This window comes from Phaethon aethereus (assembly GCF_964289735.1).
Source record: "Phaethon aethereus genome assembly, chromosome: 2".
Lineage (NCBI taxonomy): Eukaryota > Metazoa > Chordata > Aves > Phaethontiformes > Phaethontidae > Phaethon > Phaethon aethereus.
The window spans coordinates 146981792-147002125 of NC_138582.1; the positions used below are offsets into that span (position 1 = coordinate 146981792).

The 20334-nt window shown below is 38.2% G+C and overlaps 1 protein-coding gene across 1 annotated transcript in view; it reads right to left on the bottom strand.

The window, feature by feature from the left end:
- Positions 1–20334, bottom strand: part of ZNF804B (zinc finger protein 804B) — a gene marked incomplete at its 3' end in the record, with an annotated part of 236182 nt that overhangs the window by 23455 nt on the left and 192393 nt on the right. The window contains exon 2 of the mRNA XM_082015541.1: positions 6555–6698. Within this exon, the coding sequence (XP_081871667.1) occupies positions 6555–6698 (144 nt within the window). The remainder of the gene's footprint in view (positions 1–6554; positions 6699–20334) is intronic.

The following is a 20334-nucleotide window of genomic DNA, read 5'->3' on the forward strand; positions in this document are numbered from 1 at the left end:
TTTACTGTAATTTATTAAAGCTTGGGATCCAAAAAGAAAATTTCAGCCCAAGCTTGAGAGCAACAGAAACCTGGGTCTTAAAATACAGTGTTTGGAAACCTTAATTAAAAGCATTGCAGTCAGTTCTGTATCTAACAATCCAGTAGAAACCATGTGGTAATCTAGTTTGTAATAAAAACTAATTTTGGAACAAAAGGGAATAGTAAAAGGAGTTAATTCACAAGAACAGATTCTGAAAGAATGAGAAGAACTTTTTAAGTTAATTATGGGAAAGGCAGTGTGAGAAAATGAAAACTATTCAGCAAGAAATTATCAAAAACCTGCTCTTCGGGAACAGTCAGAGTGGAAGTAATTTTTGGGAGTATGAACAAGAACACACAGTGCAAAATCAATGCGTGATGAGAAGCTACGAAAGTGTGAAGCTATAACAGAAATTAGAGAATGTAATAAATGGCATAGGCATAAGCAACAATAAAAAACCCACTGGTTTCAAAATGAGTAAGAGAACAGTGTGTCTTTAAGTCAAAAAATATTGAAATGATAGTTTAGACTATAGAAATGAGTTCTTTGCTTTTAGCTTTGGTTTTCACATGAAAGAAAACAGGACTTTATGTCAGAAATGTAAAGATGATACTGTTTCCCAGGGAAAACTGCTTAAAAGGAAAGAGCAGGGAAAATCGAATTGGTGTGTATATTGTAGAATAATGAATAAAATAATAGTTAAGAATTCCTCAGCATCAAACCCCACAAAATTCAAAACAAAATAAATATTGTGATGAAGAACTGTCTGACGAAAGGTATACAGGCACAGATGATCATTCCAAATAATTGTCTAATGCTGATAGTTAAAACAGAAACTGGTAATAGATTTGCCTGAAGCTAAAAATAAATGAGCGTTTCACTGAAATTAAAGAATAATTTGTGGAAAAATCTGAGAAAATCTTGACCATATTGAATCATACCTGCAGTGTTTTGATTTATGTGTCAGAAACATCTCATCTGACTATAGATACTTATGCCTAATGTTCTGAGGATGGAAAAATAAATCATAAGTAATAACTTTCATCTCTAAACCCCCTCTCTTGTAAAACATCTGAGCATCCTTCATTTTACGCATTTGAATATTTTCATTTATTTTTGTAGGGCTGCTTATAGGCATACACTTTAGAAAGTTCACATTTGTTTTCAGGACTGGGCCTAATTTTACACCCTAAAAATTGCACGCAGGTAGTATAGCCATTTGTGTATGTGATAGTTGCTTCTGAGCATAGCAATCTATTGGTATCCAAAAATAAGAGGACAATAACTACCACACATAGGAAATTTCTTTATCACTTCAAGCCCACTTAAAAACCAGCTGTTTGAGGGAATCTAACATCATGTTACTGTTTCTCTTGCTTGGTTCCTTTTATCTTTAATACAATTCTGGTTCTGGCTTTCTGACTAGCCATGTGACGAACGTGAAAATTTTATTACAAGTATGCATGTATTTCTTAACAAGCATCAAACCAAGGTGATGTTTGTGAGGTTACAGGAGTAAAATGGTGATGGCTGCAGACAGCACCTCTCTGACTGTGGGGAAGAAATGCTGAGGTCTTCTGCTGTTCTGGTTGTTTTCTGAGGAGGCCCCAAAGGCTGCAGACCTCATGTGCACAACCTGGCCCTAAAAAAACCCAGACAGTTTTTAATGGACAAGTGTCCTGATGCAGAGAAACAGAAGCACGGTCTGCAGGGAAGGACATTAACCTTCTCCACCTGGGAGTACAAGAGAGTTGGTGGGTCCACCTATATATCAAGGGGAAAAAAGCAGATACCACACAAACACACGTAGTAACGGACCTTCGCGCTGGTGTAGCCCTTTCTGTCTGATTAGAGTGTTCTTTCAGATAAATATATGAAACTTGGTCCAGAAGAAGGTTTCTTGGAGTTGCTGGTTTTGCCTAATCTCCCAGATCCCAAGGTGAAATCTCTCAGATATTGCCAAACCATTTTCCTTTCCTCCAAATGAAAATGGTTTGTGTAATAGGAGAGGTGTATCCGAGAGCCAAAATATGGGATTTTTCCTCAAATAAACATGCAGATGCTGGAAAAAACACCCTAAAAATGAAATTTAAAAATCTCAGTATTACACTCATTCCTGGAGATTTCTCTGTGTTCACTTATCTGTGCATTTTCTAGGTGGTAGAGGCAATGCTAGCTAAAATGTAAGCATATTTGCTAGCTTTGATGTTTAACAGGAGCTAAATCTCTGCCTGAATTAGAGTTTAAATCCACAAGCACCGTAAAGGCTTAACTGCAAGTGCCCACAGCTGTACACACTAAATCAGACTCATGCAAAAAATATACCGAAATGCTAGCATGCATGAATTTAAATACTAAGATACAGGCGTGTGCATGTGAGCTAGTGTAGACTGAAAGTCCTGTTCACCTACTTACACAGTGCTGCCTGCTTCGAGAACACTAAAATTTAGGGTTTTTTTTTCATGTGAGAGAATGTGATGTGTTTAACTGTATGGCTAAATTTTTACAACAAAACTAAAAGACCTGTTTTGTCACCAGAAACCCCAAGATGGCAATACAGTCTTGTTTTTCTTTGTTGCTTATTTCTATTATTATTATTATCATCACAATTATTATACTGCAGTACAGGGAACAGATTTGTGTTTTTCTCCTCTGCTGACATCTAAAAGCCTTGCTGATTGCTAAGGATTGTTATAAAAAAATTGAAAGCTCCAACTACTTCGACATTAACTGAACGGGTGAATGTTATGCATGACCTGGAGGCATTTAATAACCTTAACTAAATAGGCATCTCTGCTCAAGTTTGGCTTCCTTTTATAGATGCACGTGACTTCACAACCCTGTTAAAAAATCTATGCTTCCATATTATTTTCAGCTTAGCATGTAACATACATCCACATATATTACATTTTCCGGCAGTGGCCTATATTGACTATCTATATACTAATCACTTTTGAACAAATGCACACCAGGATCTTTATCCATTTCAGTGTTCAGATAGCTTCGACAGAGCCAAGGTAATCAGTTCTGATGCAGGTAACTTTTGTTGCAGAGAACATGGTGAGCAAGTGATAGCAAGCATCATTCACCTTGATGCTTGATGAGAGGTACTGCAGATTTATCAAACGTGCTACTGCTGCCCAGGACTTTATAAAGTCATAGATTCCATAGCAAAGGAGAAATACAAAGGAAAAAAACCCTTGATTTCAAGCGGGTTAGCTGGTATGCGCTGGGCCAACGAGGTTGTATGCACTGGGCTGTACCGTGATGAAAGATTAGATGTTCCCAGGAAAGTCACCCACACTCCCACCCCAGCCTTGTTAAGTATCAGGCTTAACAAAAGAGAGCTCAGGTAAAGCTGGGTGGGAGTGCAGCCTTCCACTCAAACAGATTTTCTAAGTCCACTTAATCCAGCCTTGCACTGAAAGAAATTAATTTCCAGTAACAGGTAATATCAATGAAAAATTATTGTAGAGTAGTGCATCAGGAAAGATTTTGGCAACATTAAGACCAATGCTGTCAAGACAACCGAAAAAATAAGAGCTGCTTAATACTCAGACAGTATTACTCAAAAATATATAAATCGTATTAGACCCCTCCAGTATCATTGTAGTGTTAGAAGATAATTAAGATATAGGCAGGGGAGACCTTTGATGTTCTGTCAAAATTTTCTTTATAGGCATATCTGTGTATATATGTACACATATATACCTAGTATTTTTATATATGTGTTTGAATGTATGTAGTCAGCAGAGAGAGAAATTCTCTCTGAGTATTCTGCTTTAGAATAACCCAACACAGCAGAAAGACCAGTTATGCAAACAAGGCGAGATTGTCATCATAACATTTTGCAGTCCTCTGAGGACAGGGAAGGCAATGGCTGCTGTGCCAGCTGCTAGGTCTAAGACTCAGTACTTTCTGCTTTAACAACTGGTTGAAATCATAGATAAGAAAATGGATCACAAAATTAATTTTATAAAACCGTAATATTAGGAGATTAGAGTCATAATTCTTCAACTAAAATCTGTTTGCTCTGGAAGAGAAACAAAAGACTTATGACAAAGTACTCAGTGCAATATCCTTTTTTTCTGCCTTTATATCTTCTCTAAATAGCATTGCCACTTGAATACAGATTTCGAAGTAGTAGCATTTAAATAGCAAATCACATGGGAGGACTACGCTGTATTGTTACTGAGATGTAAAGAGTCCCTCATTTTAATTTACTCTCCATTTGAAGAATGATGCTTAGAACACATCCATGCAGATGACTAAAGGCACCCTCAAATTCCTGTTGGGAAACAGAAAACATACCTTAGGAGACAGAAGCTTTTCTAGTGGCTACTATCCCTCCCAGAACAAACATTTTGAAACTAAGCTAGCTAAAACCACAGGAAATGACAAATTAACTTGTTTTCTTTGAAGATTACTCTGACAAAAGTAATAAGAATGAAGGCTCTTCTGTGACTGGCTATAAAAGCCAGAGAAAAGGGCACATCCTCACTGTTCCTAGAGGGAAACTAATGCTGTTCCCAGACTTGGCTGAGCAGTTAAGAAGTGAGAGGGGAGAAAAGACTGAACCACCCGTCACATCAGGAGGGTAGCTAGCTAATCCTGTGCTAACTGAGCTTCTGAACTACATCTGAAAGGGCAGGACAGGCTGAGCTTGTATTGCCAGTTGATATTCTGTATGTGTCGTGCATTTCCATGCAGATTCTTAGTTCCCAGTAGTATGTCTGGCAGCTTTTAAAGCACTAGATTTATGTAAAAATTAGAAAGAGTTTTATTGCTTAAACATGCCTTTCTATAACGGAAAGCTGCCAAAACCTCCCCTGCCCAACAACCCAATCATAGATGGTGCATCAAGCAGGCTGTTTTAGCTTGCATAAGCTGCTCTTTGCAGGGGGAGTGTGTGAAGAGGGAAGGGCACAAATGGATCCATTTGAGTTCAGATGCATTTCTAATGAGGAAAAAAAACAGCTGAAGGGAGAAAAAAATTCTTTGTGCAGCGGCGAATGGGAATTTATAGGGAATAGTCTCATTGAGTCATTAGGGAGACATCTCATCTCTAGATGTTTAGGATCTGGAAAAGCATTTGTTTTGTATTATTATAACCATTTTTATGGGTTAGTTAATGGAATGGTAATGTAAGGAATTGCTTTCGAATTAATGCATAAATACATTAGATGAATCTAGCTCTGCTTTGAGAGCAATGGGCCAAAAGAGTCCCGTTAATACCCATGAATAGTTGACTCTGGGCTGCTGGAATTCAGCAGGCTGGTTCAACGTGACGGGTGGGCAGACGCTAGGCAGTTTGTTAATGCAGTGCTGTGATAGATGCACATAGAAAATTCAAGGCTGATTTACATCCTCTATAACACTGCAAAATACAATAAGATTGCTTGCAGTGAAAGTGAGGAGGTTTACCTTTAACGCTGTTTGTTTTACTCGACATTTATTATTTCTGGTCCTCTGTCAGAAATACTGGTGGCTTCTAAATGATTCATATATTTGCAAGGTAGCTCCTGACCCCCCTGCACCCAGAATTGTGATGACCTAGAAGGCACTGATACCCTGGCAACTTGTATGTACACAATACATGAGAACTTGAACTGTGTAATGCATGTAAGTGCTAGTAGAAAAACGGGACAACAAGGTGCATCTATGGAATCCCGCTACATGTTCTAATTTCTTACATCTTAGATTAGCAGATATAATTTGTTCATCAGAGGTTCATAAATGCTCATTCCTGAACTTTGCAAACAATTGTCTTCAAATTCTGAGATGTTTATGTGAATTAATTGTATTTTCTTTCCATAATGCCAACTGAAATACAGATTTTGCTAAAACTGGAGGAAAACTGGGATGCAGGAAGCAGACATAGGAGGATAATAGTTATATATGGGTAGGATATACCTACCACATACAGATCTGATAAAGCTGATACAAATCAAATGACAAACAATTAGCATGTATTATGTTTTCCCAAGAATCCAATATCTTGTTGTTCAAAAGTAGCCGCTATTTTATATTATGTTCTGCATGCAAGGCAAAATATATTACACCCTGAGAAACATTATGAGACATAGATTTCAACTGCAGAAACATATGCTTTTTTAAAAAAATAAACTGCTTTTCTGCCCTTGAAACAGCATGACTAGCTTAAAACAGCATGGTCATATGCCTTCTGCATTCAAAAGAGGGACCTGGATATTTGAGGAAGTGATTCTTCTCCCTCCCTCTAGTTTATAAGCAATTTCACATTCAAATATATCAAATTCAGTGTGAATATTGGTATTAAGCACCTGTCTATAACTATGGACAGTGATCTTTCAGTCAAGGGGGCTTGAAAGAAATTGTGGTGAAGATTAAAACAATGAATATTTTACATTTAATTTTGATGAAAAATAGCATGTTGAAGTCAAAACCATCAAATTTTAAATTGTGATCTACTTGAGTGAATTTAGAAACCTCCCACAATCAATGAGGAAGAAAGATGGACTATTGTAACATGCACGGACATTTGTCAGGTTTACCTGCTTGTGAGCATGGTCATAAGAATTGATGTGGTTGTCAAATTCCTGGTGTTTGTGGTACTGCTTGTCACATAGTTCGCAGTAGAAGTTAGCCTTCACGTCCTCCAGAGCCTTGGCTGCAGCTTTCTCCTTCTCAGCATAGTCCTGTGAAGGCAGAAGCAAAGGAAGACACTTTGCTACAGATCGTGAGCTTATGCTTCAGCAGCTGCTTTTGTCATCCATGTTAAAAACACTAGCCTGACTAGGACTGCTAGATCACCGGGCTCCATCCTTGTATCAAAGTACACAGTAAGTAGGTTCTGGTCTTAAGTTGGGTTTAATAAAATAGTTGCATTTCTTGAATAATTATTCTTACTACTTGTTGTAAGTACTGTAGTAAGAAAAGTAGAGAGGAATGGGGTGTAGAGGAACACCATCAGGACACTGCCGAGCTCCGAGGCAGAAGAGCTGGGCAGTGAAGAAGACAAAAGCCACCATGTAGGTGTATGCAGGGTTAGTTTGTTAACCGTTACAGCACCATCCCGGTTTGCACCAACACGTCTGCTCTTTTAAGTATTGTTTCTCAGCAGAAACAAACTAGTTTTAATTTGATACTGAGGCAGAATTTCTTCTGTATTCTGCTTTCCACCTTCTATGAAATATTCAGCAGGGCAGCAGCTGGCTATGACTGGCTGAGATTTCCCTGGAGCAGAACCACCTCACCTTTTCCATGACACCCCGTCCCTTCCCCAGGTCTGTGTGAGGGAACATGCCATCCAGCCCACCCAAACTGAATGTAACTGTCACCTGCCTGACACAGACCACAACCAGTCACAAGAGCACTAGCTCATGTCCAGGCTCAGGCAAACACAGCTGAAACCAGGGAAAACACAGTTCCTACATAGTCCTCCTCCATGTCTCCCTAATGACTCAAGTGGGTACTCCAGAGAGTCAAGTACTTTGATTTCAATATATACCATTAGGTAAAGGAGAAAACTTGAAACACAGCAGCCAAAAGTTACTGAGTTCCAAATAATGCACTTAAACAAGGGGCATGATATTAAAAATTGGCAGCAGCCTTTGCCAACCTTATTTTTCTTTTTTCTTTTCTTTTCTTTTCTTTTGGCCATAATATGACACTTTCTTAAACATTTTACATTAGCGCTTAAAGAGCAAAATTCTGACATGGAAAACATGATCAAAAAAGTTGGTAAAAGCAATTCATTTTATATTTGTATTGACAAGTTGAGATTACTTGAGCGTATGTAATACATTGCCAGGGATTGCAGTGATTCATCATTTGCTGTATCATTTTACTCACCTAAAGAAATGAGTACTTTCTTGCCACCAACCAGGCTTTCCATACTATGCAGTCAGTGCTGTCTGCTGTCTATACGGTTTCACCACCCTCTGCGTGACAGAGTACACCAAACCCAGGACATACTGCACACGTGGGACACCTTGCTCCTAGCACAGCCGGCGGCCACGCCAGGGTGGAGGCAAGCCTTTGTACACAGCAGATCAACACGGGTGCACATTTTGAGCCTTTCAGATGGGGAAGGACTTTCTTAATGAGTGTCACATGTTTCAAGCCTGAGACTTGACCAAGGTTGTCAGTGTGACACACTGAGCTTCGGACGGCTCTTTGCTGTGAGTCCTTCTGCTCTGCCCTGGTCTTTACGCCATCAGGTTGGTGACAGTAGGTCTTTCTCACACGGCAGTTTAGAGGCTGCTGTTGCCAGTGAAATTAACTTCACCTAACCTAGACTGTCTGGAAGTTAGGTGCATGGTCTAAGGCAGTGTCCTAAGCTTCCTCTGTAAGAAATAGAAAAACGATAGCCACTACCAAAAGGTGATTAATCCCATCTATTTCAAAAACCTATTTTAGGATGAGATGAAACACTCCAGAGGTGCTATCTCTCTCCATTGACCACTGCAAGGCTCTAAATTACTAACCTGGCCTACATCCTTAATTCTTAGTTTGCTGGACTCAGGGATAATGAATTCTATATTGTATTTCTTTATATTAAATTCTAAATCTCCCCAGCAAACTTTCATGAACTGACCTGCTTGAAGACAGGCGGTCAAAGAGGAATTTTGTGCCTGGAATTTTGATTTTACATCTTGCATATGATGTCAATGACATATCAGTCCCTCCCCACAGGGCAAACATCCAAATAAATCTCTTCCCTACATGCATATGGCTTAGGTGAGTTAGTGTATACTCAGACCGGCCAATAGTGAAAAGAGGTAGACTGAGACAACATTTCTCCACTTGAGAGGCTGCTCAGTAATGGTAGTTAATACTTGATTGTATTAGGGTGAAATATTCTTGCAATCAAATAGTTAAATAGCTTTCATTAGTTATTTAAATCTACAAAGCCCATTAAAAAGTGATACTTTTCAGCTTATGCTTCAGACCCATTGTTTTGCTAGCATTAATTATTCACTGGGCCATTGGTATAATTAAAATGCATAAATTAGAATGTGGATGCAATAGCATTAGTTATGCAGAGATGTCTTCCCTGGAAGTCAAGTGTGGGGGCAACATATTTTTATTCTAAACTTGTAAAAATGTAAGTTTTGCACTTGCTGGCAGCCAGCCAGAGCATAACTGGTTTTTTGGTTGTTTTGTTGTTTCTTTCCAGGTCTGAACTCCATCGTCGCTTCTGATGAAGGAGAAGCCTGATTGTTTGGGGTGAACACACCACATTACTCTCTGTGAAGCACAACTGAAACTGCTGCTTGTGAGCATTCCAAACTGCCAACTTTATCTTTCTCAGCAGAAATTAATACAGTTTCCTTAGCATAAAGATGTTTTAAAATAGCAACAAGGCAGCTCCCAGGTGCATCCTAAGATAATCACAACTACCTCCATTGCCTTATTGCTTAATTATGCTTGTCTACCATGGCAAAAGATATAATTTCCTGCTTGCTTATCGATCAGATGCAGGGAAATTGAATGCTACATCACATACTTTAGAAAGGTCATGGATTTATCTTTCTCTACAAAGGCATAAGAACTTCTAGCCCTACAGTAAATTGTGCATAGTCAAATGAATTTTCACCTCCAGACTGCTAATGTCATCTCCCTAGGACTACAGGCACTGGCGGTCGATTCTGGTGTAGTAAATACAATCACATGAATGAAAATCTGTAGAAAATATATGTGATCAAGAACGCCTGACTACACCAGTGCAGACACAGGAAAGCAGGAAAGATGCACCAGTTTTGAACTGGGGACCACCAAAAGTAATGAATGTTTGTGTCGCAGTGTCATAGACTTTATTCTGGATCATATGCTACTTACTAATGACACATAGCCTGGGTAAACATGTATACTTATAAGATAGCAGTTCTGTCTTTGAGCCACGGACAACAGTAAGTGCAAGTTGATGTCAGTGATGATGTAGTTGTAGGTAAGGACTCCTAGAAACCATGGGGTAATCACCTTCTATGTTGCTAGATGCAGAGAGTGTACTCTATAAGGATAAATGGGTGCAGAATATACCTGAATGCATTTTTTTCCTAGAAGCCTGCAAAATGGTTCCATATTATAGATTGTAATTACATTCACATCAATTTGGCCCACAGAGGCACATAACTGTAATAAATGTTTAGATACTGGATTAATTTAAAATGAATACTTCTATTGTTCATTAGGCTGGAAATGCTTTCACTTAGCAGCTACTTTTGCAGTATGCTTCTTATTGTGAAAATGCAATTAATGGTATCTGACATTTCCTTTTCTAATATAGGGAAAATCAATGAAAAATCCCATGTAACTGAGTTTTCTAGAATGTTGCCACTGACACCTAGTCAATTAGAAATCATTTATTAAATCCAGAGCCTGTAAGAGATATTTAATAGACTGCATGGCCATTAAAGTATGCTGATCTAGACAAAACAATACCACATTGCCTGCCTCAGTAACTGATAGCAAATATATCTGCTATGTTCAGATGGACGAAGGTGAAAAGTAGGTCACTTGATACAGTAAAACTTTCAGACACCGTTTTCTATAAACCCATGGATTTCTACAAATATAGTGCAGTAAACGCATAGTGCCTGTAAATAGAACATGAGAAAAATATAACAACATTAGCCCACTTTTGGTCACCTATTTCTAAATTGGAATGCAAAATTGGTGAAAGAACAGCTAACTTACATTAATGCAGAGCTTGGTAAATGACAGAATGCTCCCTCTCTGGGGACATAAACAACCAGAGTTCTTAGAGTTTGATAATTTAAATATAATTCTGTGAACCAGATTAGATATAAGTGCAAGTATTAAATACTGATGCAGCTACTAAGGTGCCTCTTGGGGATTCTCAGACTAGCGGTTAAAGGAGAAGTAGAACAAATATAAGCACATGAATAAGCTACAGAATTATATTCTACATCTAGGAATTTTAAGTACATTTTCATTAGTGACTTAGATGACAAAACGTACTGTGATTATGTATGAAATCTATGAATGATACTAATTAACAGCACAGGACATGCAAATGCTTTAGGGACCAGGATCAGGATTCAAAATTACTGTAATAAACTTGAGACATGGTCGGAAATCAGCAAGAAAAAATTCAAGAAGTTGTGTGTCAAGTGCTGCACTTTGGAGGGGGAAATCACATTCACCAATACTAGATTGTGAATAGCTGAGTAAACACAAGTGCAAGGGAAAAGGTCCAGAAGGTTAGAGTGGGAAAGAAATTAAATTAAAGTCAACAATGAAAGTCAAGGCAAATCACATTCTGACATGTTAATAGTAGTGTTATATGTAAGATGCTGAGGGTAATGATTCCACTTGATGCAGTATTGGTGAAATGTCAGCTGTAAAATACTATTGGGTACATCTACACCAGGAAATAACTTGGCTCCTGGAACCTGGCCCTCCATCATCCCCACTCCATGTGTGATAGTTCATTCTCAGGCTTTCATTTTGGAGCAAACTTGCTAGTTCCCTTTGAGATAAAAATAAGTGCGGTTCTAGAATAACATTCAGTTCAGGAACAACACTTTACAAGCGGCAAGGATGAGACTTCACCAGGGTCTCCATGCCCTGTATAGTTTTCCAACAACCATCAAATTCCATTCCCCCAGTCATCCCCATCTCATGGCCCTCCCCAAGGCAAGCAACACTTGCATGCCATAAAAACGCATGCAGCATCATGCCACAAAAGAACTACCTAGGCAGTGTTTTAACATAGCCCTCAGACTTTTTCAGACAAACTAAAATAAAAACAAATATAACAATTACACCTAAGGGTACTACACAGACATGAGGAGACTTAGGCCAAGTACGTTTGCCCCGGGACGCAGTGTGGCTGACAGTTTTTTCTACATCACTGAGCCTGAGAGAATAGGCCTGCTTGTTGGGGAGATCAAAGCCTAAGTGTAGCCTTTGAGGCAGTTTTCATCCCCACAAGTTGAGAAACATGTAAATGTACTTGGGAGATCCTTGAGCAGGACAGTAGGGATAAGAGGTTTAAAAGTGAGTTACATGTTTATATTAGGCAAACTAGATTTCAATCTGTAATTTATATTTTTATTGGATCATTCATATGAGCACTTGTATATAACATTTTTTGAGGGAAATCTGTAGAACAGCCTGGGCTGGTACAGAACATCCCTGGGTGGTCAGGGCCTGGGTATGGACGGGTAGAAACAGCAATTGTAGAACTTTCATTTTGAGACCTCATTCACCACTTCTTCCTCTTTCACCAATTCTTGGGATAACTGCACGTAATTTTTATGCCCTTATACGTTTTCTTCTGCAGCCACAGCAAAACAGATTTTAAAAGATCTCTAAAACTCAGTAGGCAGGCGATAGAACACAGGAAGTAATCAAAGTACTTGTGCAGTGTGAAACGAGAACCACACAAATATTGTGCTGATATTAGGCTATGCAACTGAACATCAGGATGGTTGAATTAATGAACTTTTCCCTGAATGGTCTCTTTTTTTCCCCCCAGAGAAGATTCTGCTGTCTTACCTAAAGAATTTGCTAGGGAAATTTAGCTGTGGAGATAGGATAAAAAGTAAGTAATTTTGTTCAGCTGCAATAGCCAGCAATACAGAATGTTTTCATTTACCTCACACAGGTTCTGCCATTCTCCACTTTTTGAAAACTCTATGCATAGTTTCTGCTAGTGTGGGATCTATAGTGAGGAATTACAGTTATCTATTGCAAAGGAATTTTTTCTTCTTGTTCAAAAGCAGTAAATACTGTCATTCTCAGCAGACTTACAGAGGGCAGCTCCTAACTTCTGCAAAATAAATACTTCTTCATATTTTTCACACTCAGCCAATTACTGCCGCATTTACAATTATAGGCACTTCCATTTGCTACTAGAATACTGAGACCTGAGAAGTGCAATGCTTTTAGCAGGTCCTACACTCCTTTCAGAGTACAAGCCTGCTGGAACTAATAGGACAGATAGAGAGCTGTAACTTTAAGGAGTCATAAACCTATTCCGAACTTATGTACTATCAAAATCATCAGTACTTATTGGGATCAGCCTTATAGAACTTATGAATTCAAAGAAAAAAAGAAAAAATAGCCCAGCAGGGCTATTCAGATCTTCAGCAAATCTTTTCTATTCTAAGAGACGTTGCTGCTTCTGATAACTGTATAAAGGACTTGTACTTCGAGATTTTGTAAACACTTTTTCAACTTTATAAATGGAGCACATAACCACTAGAAATCTTTGTTGTGGGTATAAAAGACATTTTTCAAACATCTCAATGTAATTCAATATTTTTTCCCTCATTTTCAGAAATTGGTGGAACTTAACAGCTGCATCTATTAGAATTTCTGAAAATGTGATCAAGAGTTGACCTGCAAAGGGAATTAGGTCCATACAAAATTGTATGTTCAGTTTAGTTTTAAAAGAAATATAAAATAAAGTGAATTTGAGAGTTTAGATAATTTTTTATTGCAAAGGGATATATTTTAAGAGCTTAAAGGAAGTAATTAGCAAACTGTAATTTCTTTAAGTGAACAAAACTGCCTGGAATGATGTACAGTGCAGAAACAAGAGTTGCAGGATAAATAACCAGCTCAAAGAGGGTATTAGAACTAGAATGGAAATAACATGACTAGAAAAGAAAGCTAAATCACCAGTTTCAGAAAATGAAGGGAAGTGACGAGTGGTGTCCTTCAGGGGTCTGTATTGGGGCCAGTACTCTTTAATATCTTCATCAATGACATAGACAGTGGGATCAAGTGCACCCTCAGCAAGTTTGCAGGTGACACCAAGCTGAGTGGGGCAGTTGACAGGCCTGAGGGATGGGATGCCATCCAGAGGCACCTGGACAAGCTCGAGGAATGGGCCCATGTGAACCTCATGAGGTTAAACAAGGTCAAGCGCAGGGTCCTGCACCTGGGTCAGGAAAACCCCCAGTTGAAACAGAAAATTATGCAGGATCTGCTCCCATGTATTAACCAACTGATGAGATGCAGATATAAAAAAAACCAAACACCAACATCTGAATACAGCAAATGTGGAATTTCCAAGAGAGACAGGGAAATATAGTCAGGCATAAAGACCAAATGGTACATAAAGTCTTCACTATATTTAGGCTGGAATCCGGAAGGTTTCTCATTATCAGTAGAAAAGACTTAAGAACAGCCTTCACATTGAAGTAGGGGTTGTCATTTTAAAATGGAGCATGATACATTTATGAAGGCAAGCATGATGTGGTTTGTTTGACTGACTATGCTAATAGAAAACGAAATTTAGTTTGAAGATATAGGAAAATATATAGTTATACTAAATCTGCTTAATGTGATGCTGCCTAATTTTTCTCTCTGAACTTCAGTGTTAATCTATGTCCTATAGATCATATAGATTATGTCCTAGTGCTATGATTAGCATTTGACTTATTATTTTGAAAGTATTTTCTAGGTAATTAAATAACAATTTCCAAGTACTAACTCTACCATTAAAAAAAAAAAAAATTGTTGCCATTCTGTAACTAGAGAAACAGCCCCAAAAAGATGAAGGGATGTGACTCAAGGACAACCTGAGAACACAATGGGCATCAGAACTGTCAGGGTTGAGACACGGTTGTAGAGGCTGAAGTGATTTCTGGGATGGGGGAAATTAATGTGGTTTTATTACTGTTAGGATGATATTCTAGGCATTTAAAAGCAAATTCTAAGAGTCATGGGTAAGACTCAAAAGATAGAAAATTATAGAGGATGTCAGAGTGTTTCCAGCTATTCTGCAGATATGGTGACTGGTTGACTGCTGTAAATCTAGACTCCCTACTAAATCTTCAATCAAATTATATTTCAATATGACCATCTTAAAATGTACATGGAATAGAAATGTTTTTTCTAAGTTAGACAGAAGAGCTGTTCCTGTTACACAGAAGAAGAAAAAAAATACATCACTCACTTTTTCCCTATAGTTGTGCTTCTCTGCACAAATGTGAATCCTTCAGTGGATCTGATTGTGACATTATTATCTGCCTTCCATTTAAAGTCAATTCCTTCAATTTGTTCACTATTTCATACTACTTTCTCTCTCCTCCTCTCAAGTGATCATTTCTTTTACCTCTTTTCTGATGAGTGAGGTATTATCAATTAATCTGAAGAGTTAGTCCTCCATTTATCTCTTACCATTCTCATTTTTCCAATTGCAATTTTTAGAGTACAAAGCATGTTCCAGCACTGCATTTAATAGATTGTGTGATGTTGTATTTCTTTGTCTGACACCTCTTTTCAGATGAAACCCTACTTGACATAATTTAAGATCTTTGTACGTTTTGACCTAAAACCTTCTTCTATAGAACACAACAGAATTTAACTTATAAGCAGTGGCTTTCATATTTGAGTTAGCTGAAAGGCACTTTACAATAATGATATTGATCATGCAGTAACTGTGTAGGAAAATCCAGGTTTTGTTATGAGCACAGGAATAGTTATCATACAACTCACCCGTGGCTGATAGAACCTTTTTTTATTAACTGACTTTTTCATAAAATACGGGCTAATCATATCAGATAGCTTTTTATAGTCTTCCATACCAATAACATTAAACATTTACATCCTCTCTCTTTTAATATTGTTTGACTCTTTCTTTGCAGATACCATAATTTAAAGCCAGTTATTTTAGACTAATTCAATATCATAAATGATGCAATATGTTGTCTAATATCAGTGGGTTTCAATTACTCATAGGAACAGAGAATAATTGTTAATTTTATGATAAAATATTAATAAACTTTTAGTAAATCCAGATTAGTCAATTTATTTTCGTATATTATGTGTATTTGCAAACTGCTTCAGAAAAATGTCTTACAGTGTAAGCATTAACATACATTTGAATTATATCTATACTCTCCACCTTCTCTTAAAACTTCCCTGTAAAATACCACATCATCATTGCATTGTGTAGCATCTGATGACATGTTTTTAACCAGAAACCACAGTATTTCTGCACATTAGCTTTTCATGAATCCCATTTTGCACTTTTTCAACAGAAGCCCAAAACATCGATTTATGAAAGCTTTGGCTTTCCTCAGCACTTGGGGTTATCCAAGTGAAGAAGAAAGAATTCCAAATTGCTCTATAAAGTCCAAATGGAAAAAGGAATGTTATTTATACACACATGTACCCATCTTCTTCTGCCCCTCATGAAATACATTCATGCAAGTTGCAAAATTTTATACATTTTTTTTAACTGTGCAGTTTTATACATGCTACAATTCCACTGATCTGAGCCAAAGAAAAAAAATTCTTTCATTCATCTGCCAAATGAAAGTATAATATTTGCATTTTGATTGAAAAAAACCCAAAACATGGGAGAGACAGAGGGAGAAAGATAGGAAGGAAGGGAGGGTAAAAGGAAGGGTGGAAGGAAGGAATACTTCTTCTACCTCTTTTTTAGCTTGAAACCCTGGCAATTAAAAGTCATTTAATTTCTAAATACAACTGGGCACTTAACTTGCAGAGTAATGGCACCATTATGGCCATTTCTGAAGTAAAACTCTCTGCCATCCCATGTTGAAAAGCCATCATGCAGGAATAATTGCCCAGTAGTATCCCCTGCATGCGAAGGCAAACAACTACTTTCCAAAACTACTTCTCTGTGAAGACTTACGAATATGTCCACAAGCAAAAGACAGTAGTTACTGACATATCTAAAGAATTAACATGAATACTTGATTTTTGACTGTAGAAAACAATTTTTGACCAAAGACATTCAGTCTCTGAATTAATGCATCTCCAGACTTAAAATTGAATTAACAATAACTAATCCAAAACTCCATGCAATGTCTACATTCTTGCATCACATCTTTAGTTCCCACCTTCCTCCAGAAGAGACTTTTCAAGATAAAATGCTAGTTTTTATTCTCAGCATGAGGAGGTCTCCTCAGCAGGGAAGAGTGAACGCATTAGTGAAATGAGTGGAGACACACAAGAAGTGATGGCTCAGCAGCAATGCTGAGTGCTGTCAGTGAATGGCTTGGCTCAAGCGCCAAGTGGTTTTCTTCACCGTTTCCATGCTCAGTGCACATCAACTCCAGGGGCATGCAGCAGAATCCTTTCAGCCCATGGTATCTTGTTCAACTTACTGCATGACTTTGGCTTTGTTCACTTCTCTCCTATTTTTATTTTTTTTGATCTTGCCTTTCCTTCAACTTACAACCCATGGCAGAGACTGGTGCTACCTGCCAGTTTCTGCGTTTATCAGGCAGTATAGTCAATAGTGATGCTGATTAATCAGCTGTGAGTCTGCAATATGTTTGATTACTTATTCATAGAAAAGAAAGAAATTTTAGTCAGAGTATATCATTGGTGCAAATTCCTGGCCCTCGTGAGAGTGTGGAGAAACCCCTGCACTCATGATTGGTTGGGACACCTTGGTGCCACTTACCAACTCCTCTTGCTTTTCTATCACCCAGGGTAAGGACATGTTGCAAAAGAGCATGAAGTGGTATCTAAAAATGTTTGCCTAAAACGCTCCACCCAATCCTCACCTCTTGGTGAGGTCCCTCCCCAGAAACTGGGTAACAACAGACTAGAGATGCAGCCACCTCTGTCTCCAGCCCAGGGTCTAGCTAGTCCAGCATGGCTGGAGTCAGTGGAAGTTTTGCTACCGATTCTAATGGGAGCAAAAGATCCAGCTATAACAAGCATCATAAATGGAAAAACAAAACAAACAAAAGAGAAGGTAAAGTTTAGATCCAGGGGGATTTCCTGAGATTATTAAAATTATTAAAAGGTAGGGTGAGCATATTATTGCAGAGGCAGATTTGAAAAAAAAACCAAGATGTGGAAAAGGAAAAGAATACCTGTTTATAAACAAAGACTACATTTTGTCTGCTGTGATATTTTTGACTAACAGACTAATATGGTACCAAATTCATAGCAAATATCTATTGTGCTTTTGAATTCACCAAACATGACTGGTGGTATTAAGAGTAGCATTGTAGAATACAACATACAATTTAAAATAAGTATGTCGGTGTCCGCGGCACAAAAGATCTTAAACAGATACTTTGTTAAACAAATAAAAGATGATCCATCCTCATCTCCCCTCAGATGAACAAACTGTATAACACAGAGCTAATTCTGTCACAAGTACTTGGTTGGGAATACATTACCCAGACTTAACGAGCGCTGCTAGTGCTGCTGCGGAGACCTGAGGCTCCCTGAGACAACAACTCAAGTGGCTGATTACAGCTTGATGCTGTTTCATGAGGCCTCCCGGGGTGTCAATTATTTCCCATGAATTTACTGAACATAGTGCAACATTACAGGTTCTTGATTTCAGAAAAATGAGCTAGGCTGGTGTCTGAAAGAATATTTCTGGCTTCACCATCACCTATTATCAACACAAATGGGGAGTTCTCAACTCCAAGAGTACCATCATTAGATTTTCTGCTTTACTGTGTCACATTTCTTGAGTGAGCCGTCTTAAAAAACAACTGAACTTATATCCATTACGAATTCTCTGGATTCTTCTTTATTTTTGAACCATGATTCTGCACTGAATGTTTAATGATTTTAATGCTACATAAGTGAACAGAAGTACTTCGTAACTGTGATTTTAGATAACTTGCCAACACAACCACCTGTGTTATAAAACGGTGCACAGTCTTATTAGATAATAGATTTGATGGTGCATTTCCTTAATGAATATGAATACGAGTGTATGAGCTCTCTAACTCTTGATCTAATTAAAATAGACGACTCAATGAATTAATGATGAGACATTTCATTCCAGTATTTAAAATCTACAGAGTAAACTGACTGTTCTTGAATAAAATACAACAAACAAAAAACCTGCTTATAATCTCACTGGCTTGCCGCTGGCTTCACTAGAATGATATTTGGTGATGTAACTGCATGTATGAAAGCAGAAGCAAATGAACAGTAATTTTCCTCTGGACAACGCTCTTAGTCATATGGTTTAGTTTATGGTAGTCCCGCGAGGAGCAGGGAGTTGGACTCGATGATCCTTTATGGGCTCCTTCCAACTCGAGATACTCTGATTCTAGCAGCAACGTAGTCCTCTAGTACATTGAGACTTCACTGAATGGCTACAGCAGGAGAGGGTCCGGGGGCCACATTCTGTGTCTTGTGTAACATCATGTGTATGACCGTAATCAATATGAATGCCATGTCTAAACTTTTGGATAACTCAGACTGAGTTGGTACTTACAATGTGAATGAAAATTTTAACAAAAAGTTAATGTGGATGGGCAGAAAACCCCCTTTGCATAGCAAGTATATTAGTAAGTTTAGGGGAGATATTTTATATGGTGCTCTTCTGTTAATTACTTCCCATGTGCACAAACTTTCCACAGCTTCAGTCTCTAAACCTCATTATTTTGTATACATCCCATTGACACTTCACTGCTTACATTCTGTTTTAAAGCAGTTGTTCTGGTACATTTCCATCACCAGTGATTTTGGTCTAACTTTCATCCCTGAGCAGCTGATGGGATGTGCACTCTCAGTAGCGCAAGCCTTCACAACCACCCCCAGCACCTGTGGGCAATAACACAAGTGCACTGTAGAAATGCCCAGGGAATGATATTTTTGTCAGGTCTCATTGCATGCATTTAGAGATATTCTCCTCCCTTTCCACTAAAAGTACTATGCCGTATGAAATTACAAAAGTGGAAATTCTGACTCCATTCATTAGGGCTATGACTAGACCATTTGGGATGCAAGTCTATAGTGATTTAAAAACAATCAGGCCTTCATTTTCATCATGACAGGGGTTACCAGGTGGGAGTCAAACTTCGTATTCGCAGTTATTGCTGTCCTGCACATTTTCTTTCTCTCCATTTGAGATGAACAGAGCTCTTAAATGCTGAACACGCAACCGTATTCAGTGACTTCTATATAGTAAATCCCAGTTATGAATTCAGTGCAAGATACTTTCGTGTATTCAAAGTAACCTATGCTGTTCTAGTAGAATAACTGACAAGTTTTGCCGGAATCACTGTAAATGTTTTATATAGGGAAATAAAAAAACAGTTATGTCCATCTGTGACTTATACCGTCATCTCTGTCTTTATCTCTAAGTTTATTTGCTATATGGTTGCATAAGCTTCTATTTAATATTCAAAACATCATTCTGAATCCTGACTGACTCCCGCACTGAATGCAGCACCTGGACTTCGGCCTCACCATACTCGACCTTGCAGCATGGAACTTGTATGTGCCTTGCTGCATACTGGGACCTGTAGAGCTGAATTAGGCATCACAGCTGCCTATTGTGAGCCCAGCATAAATCCGGCATGTTTAATGAGGCAGTATTAGGAAATACCAAGA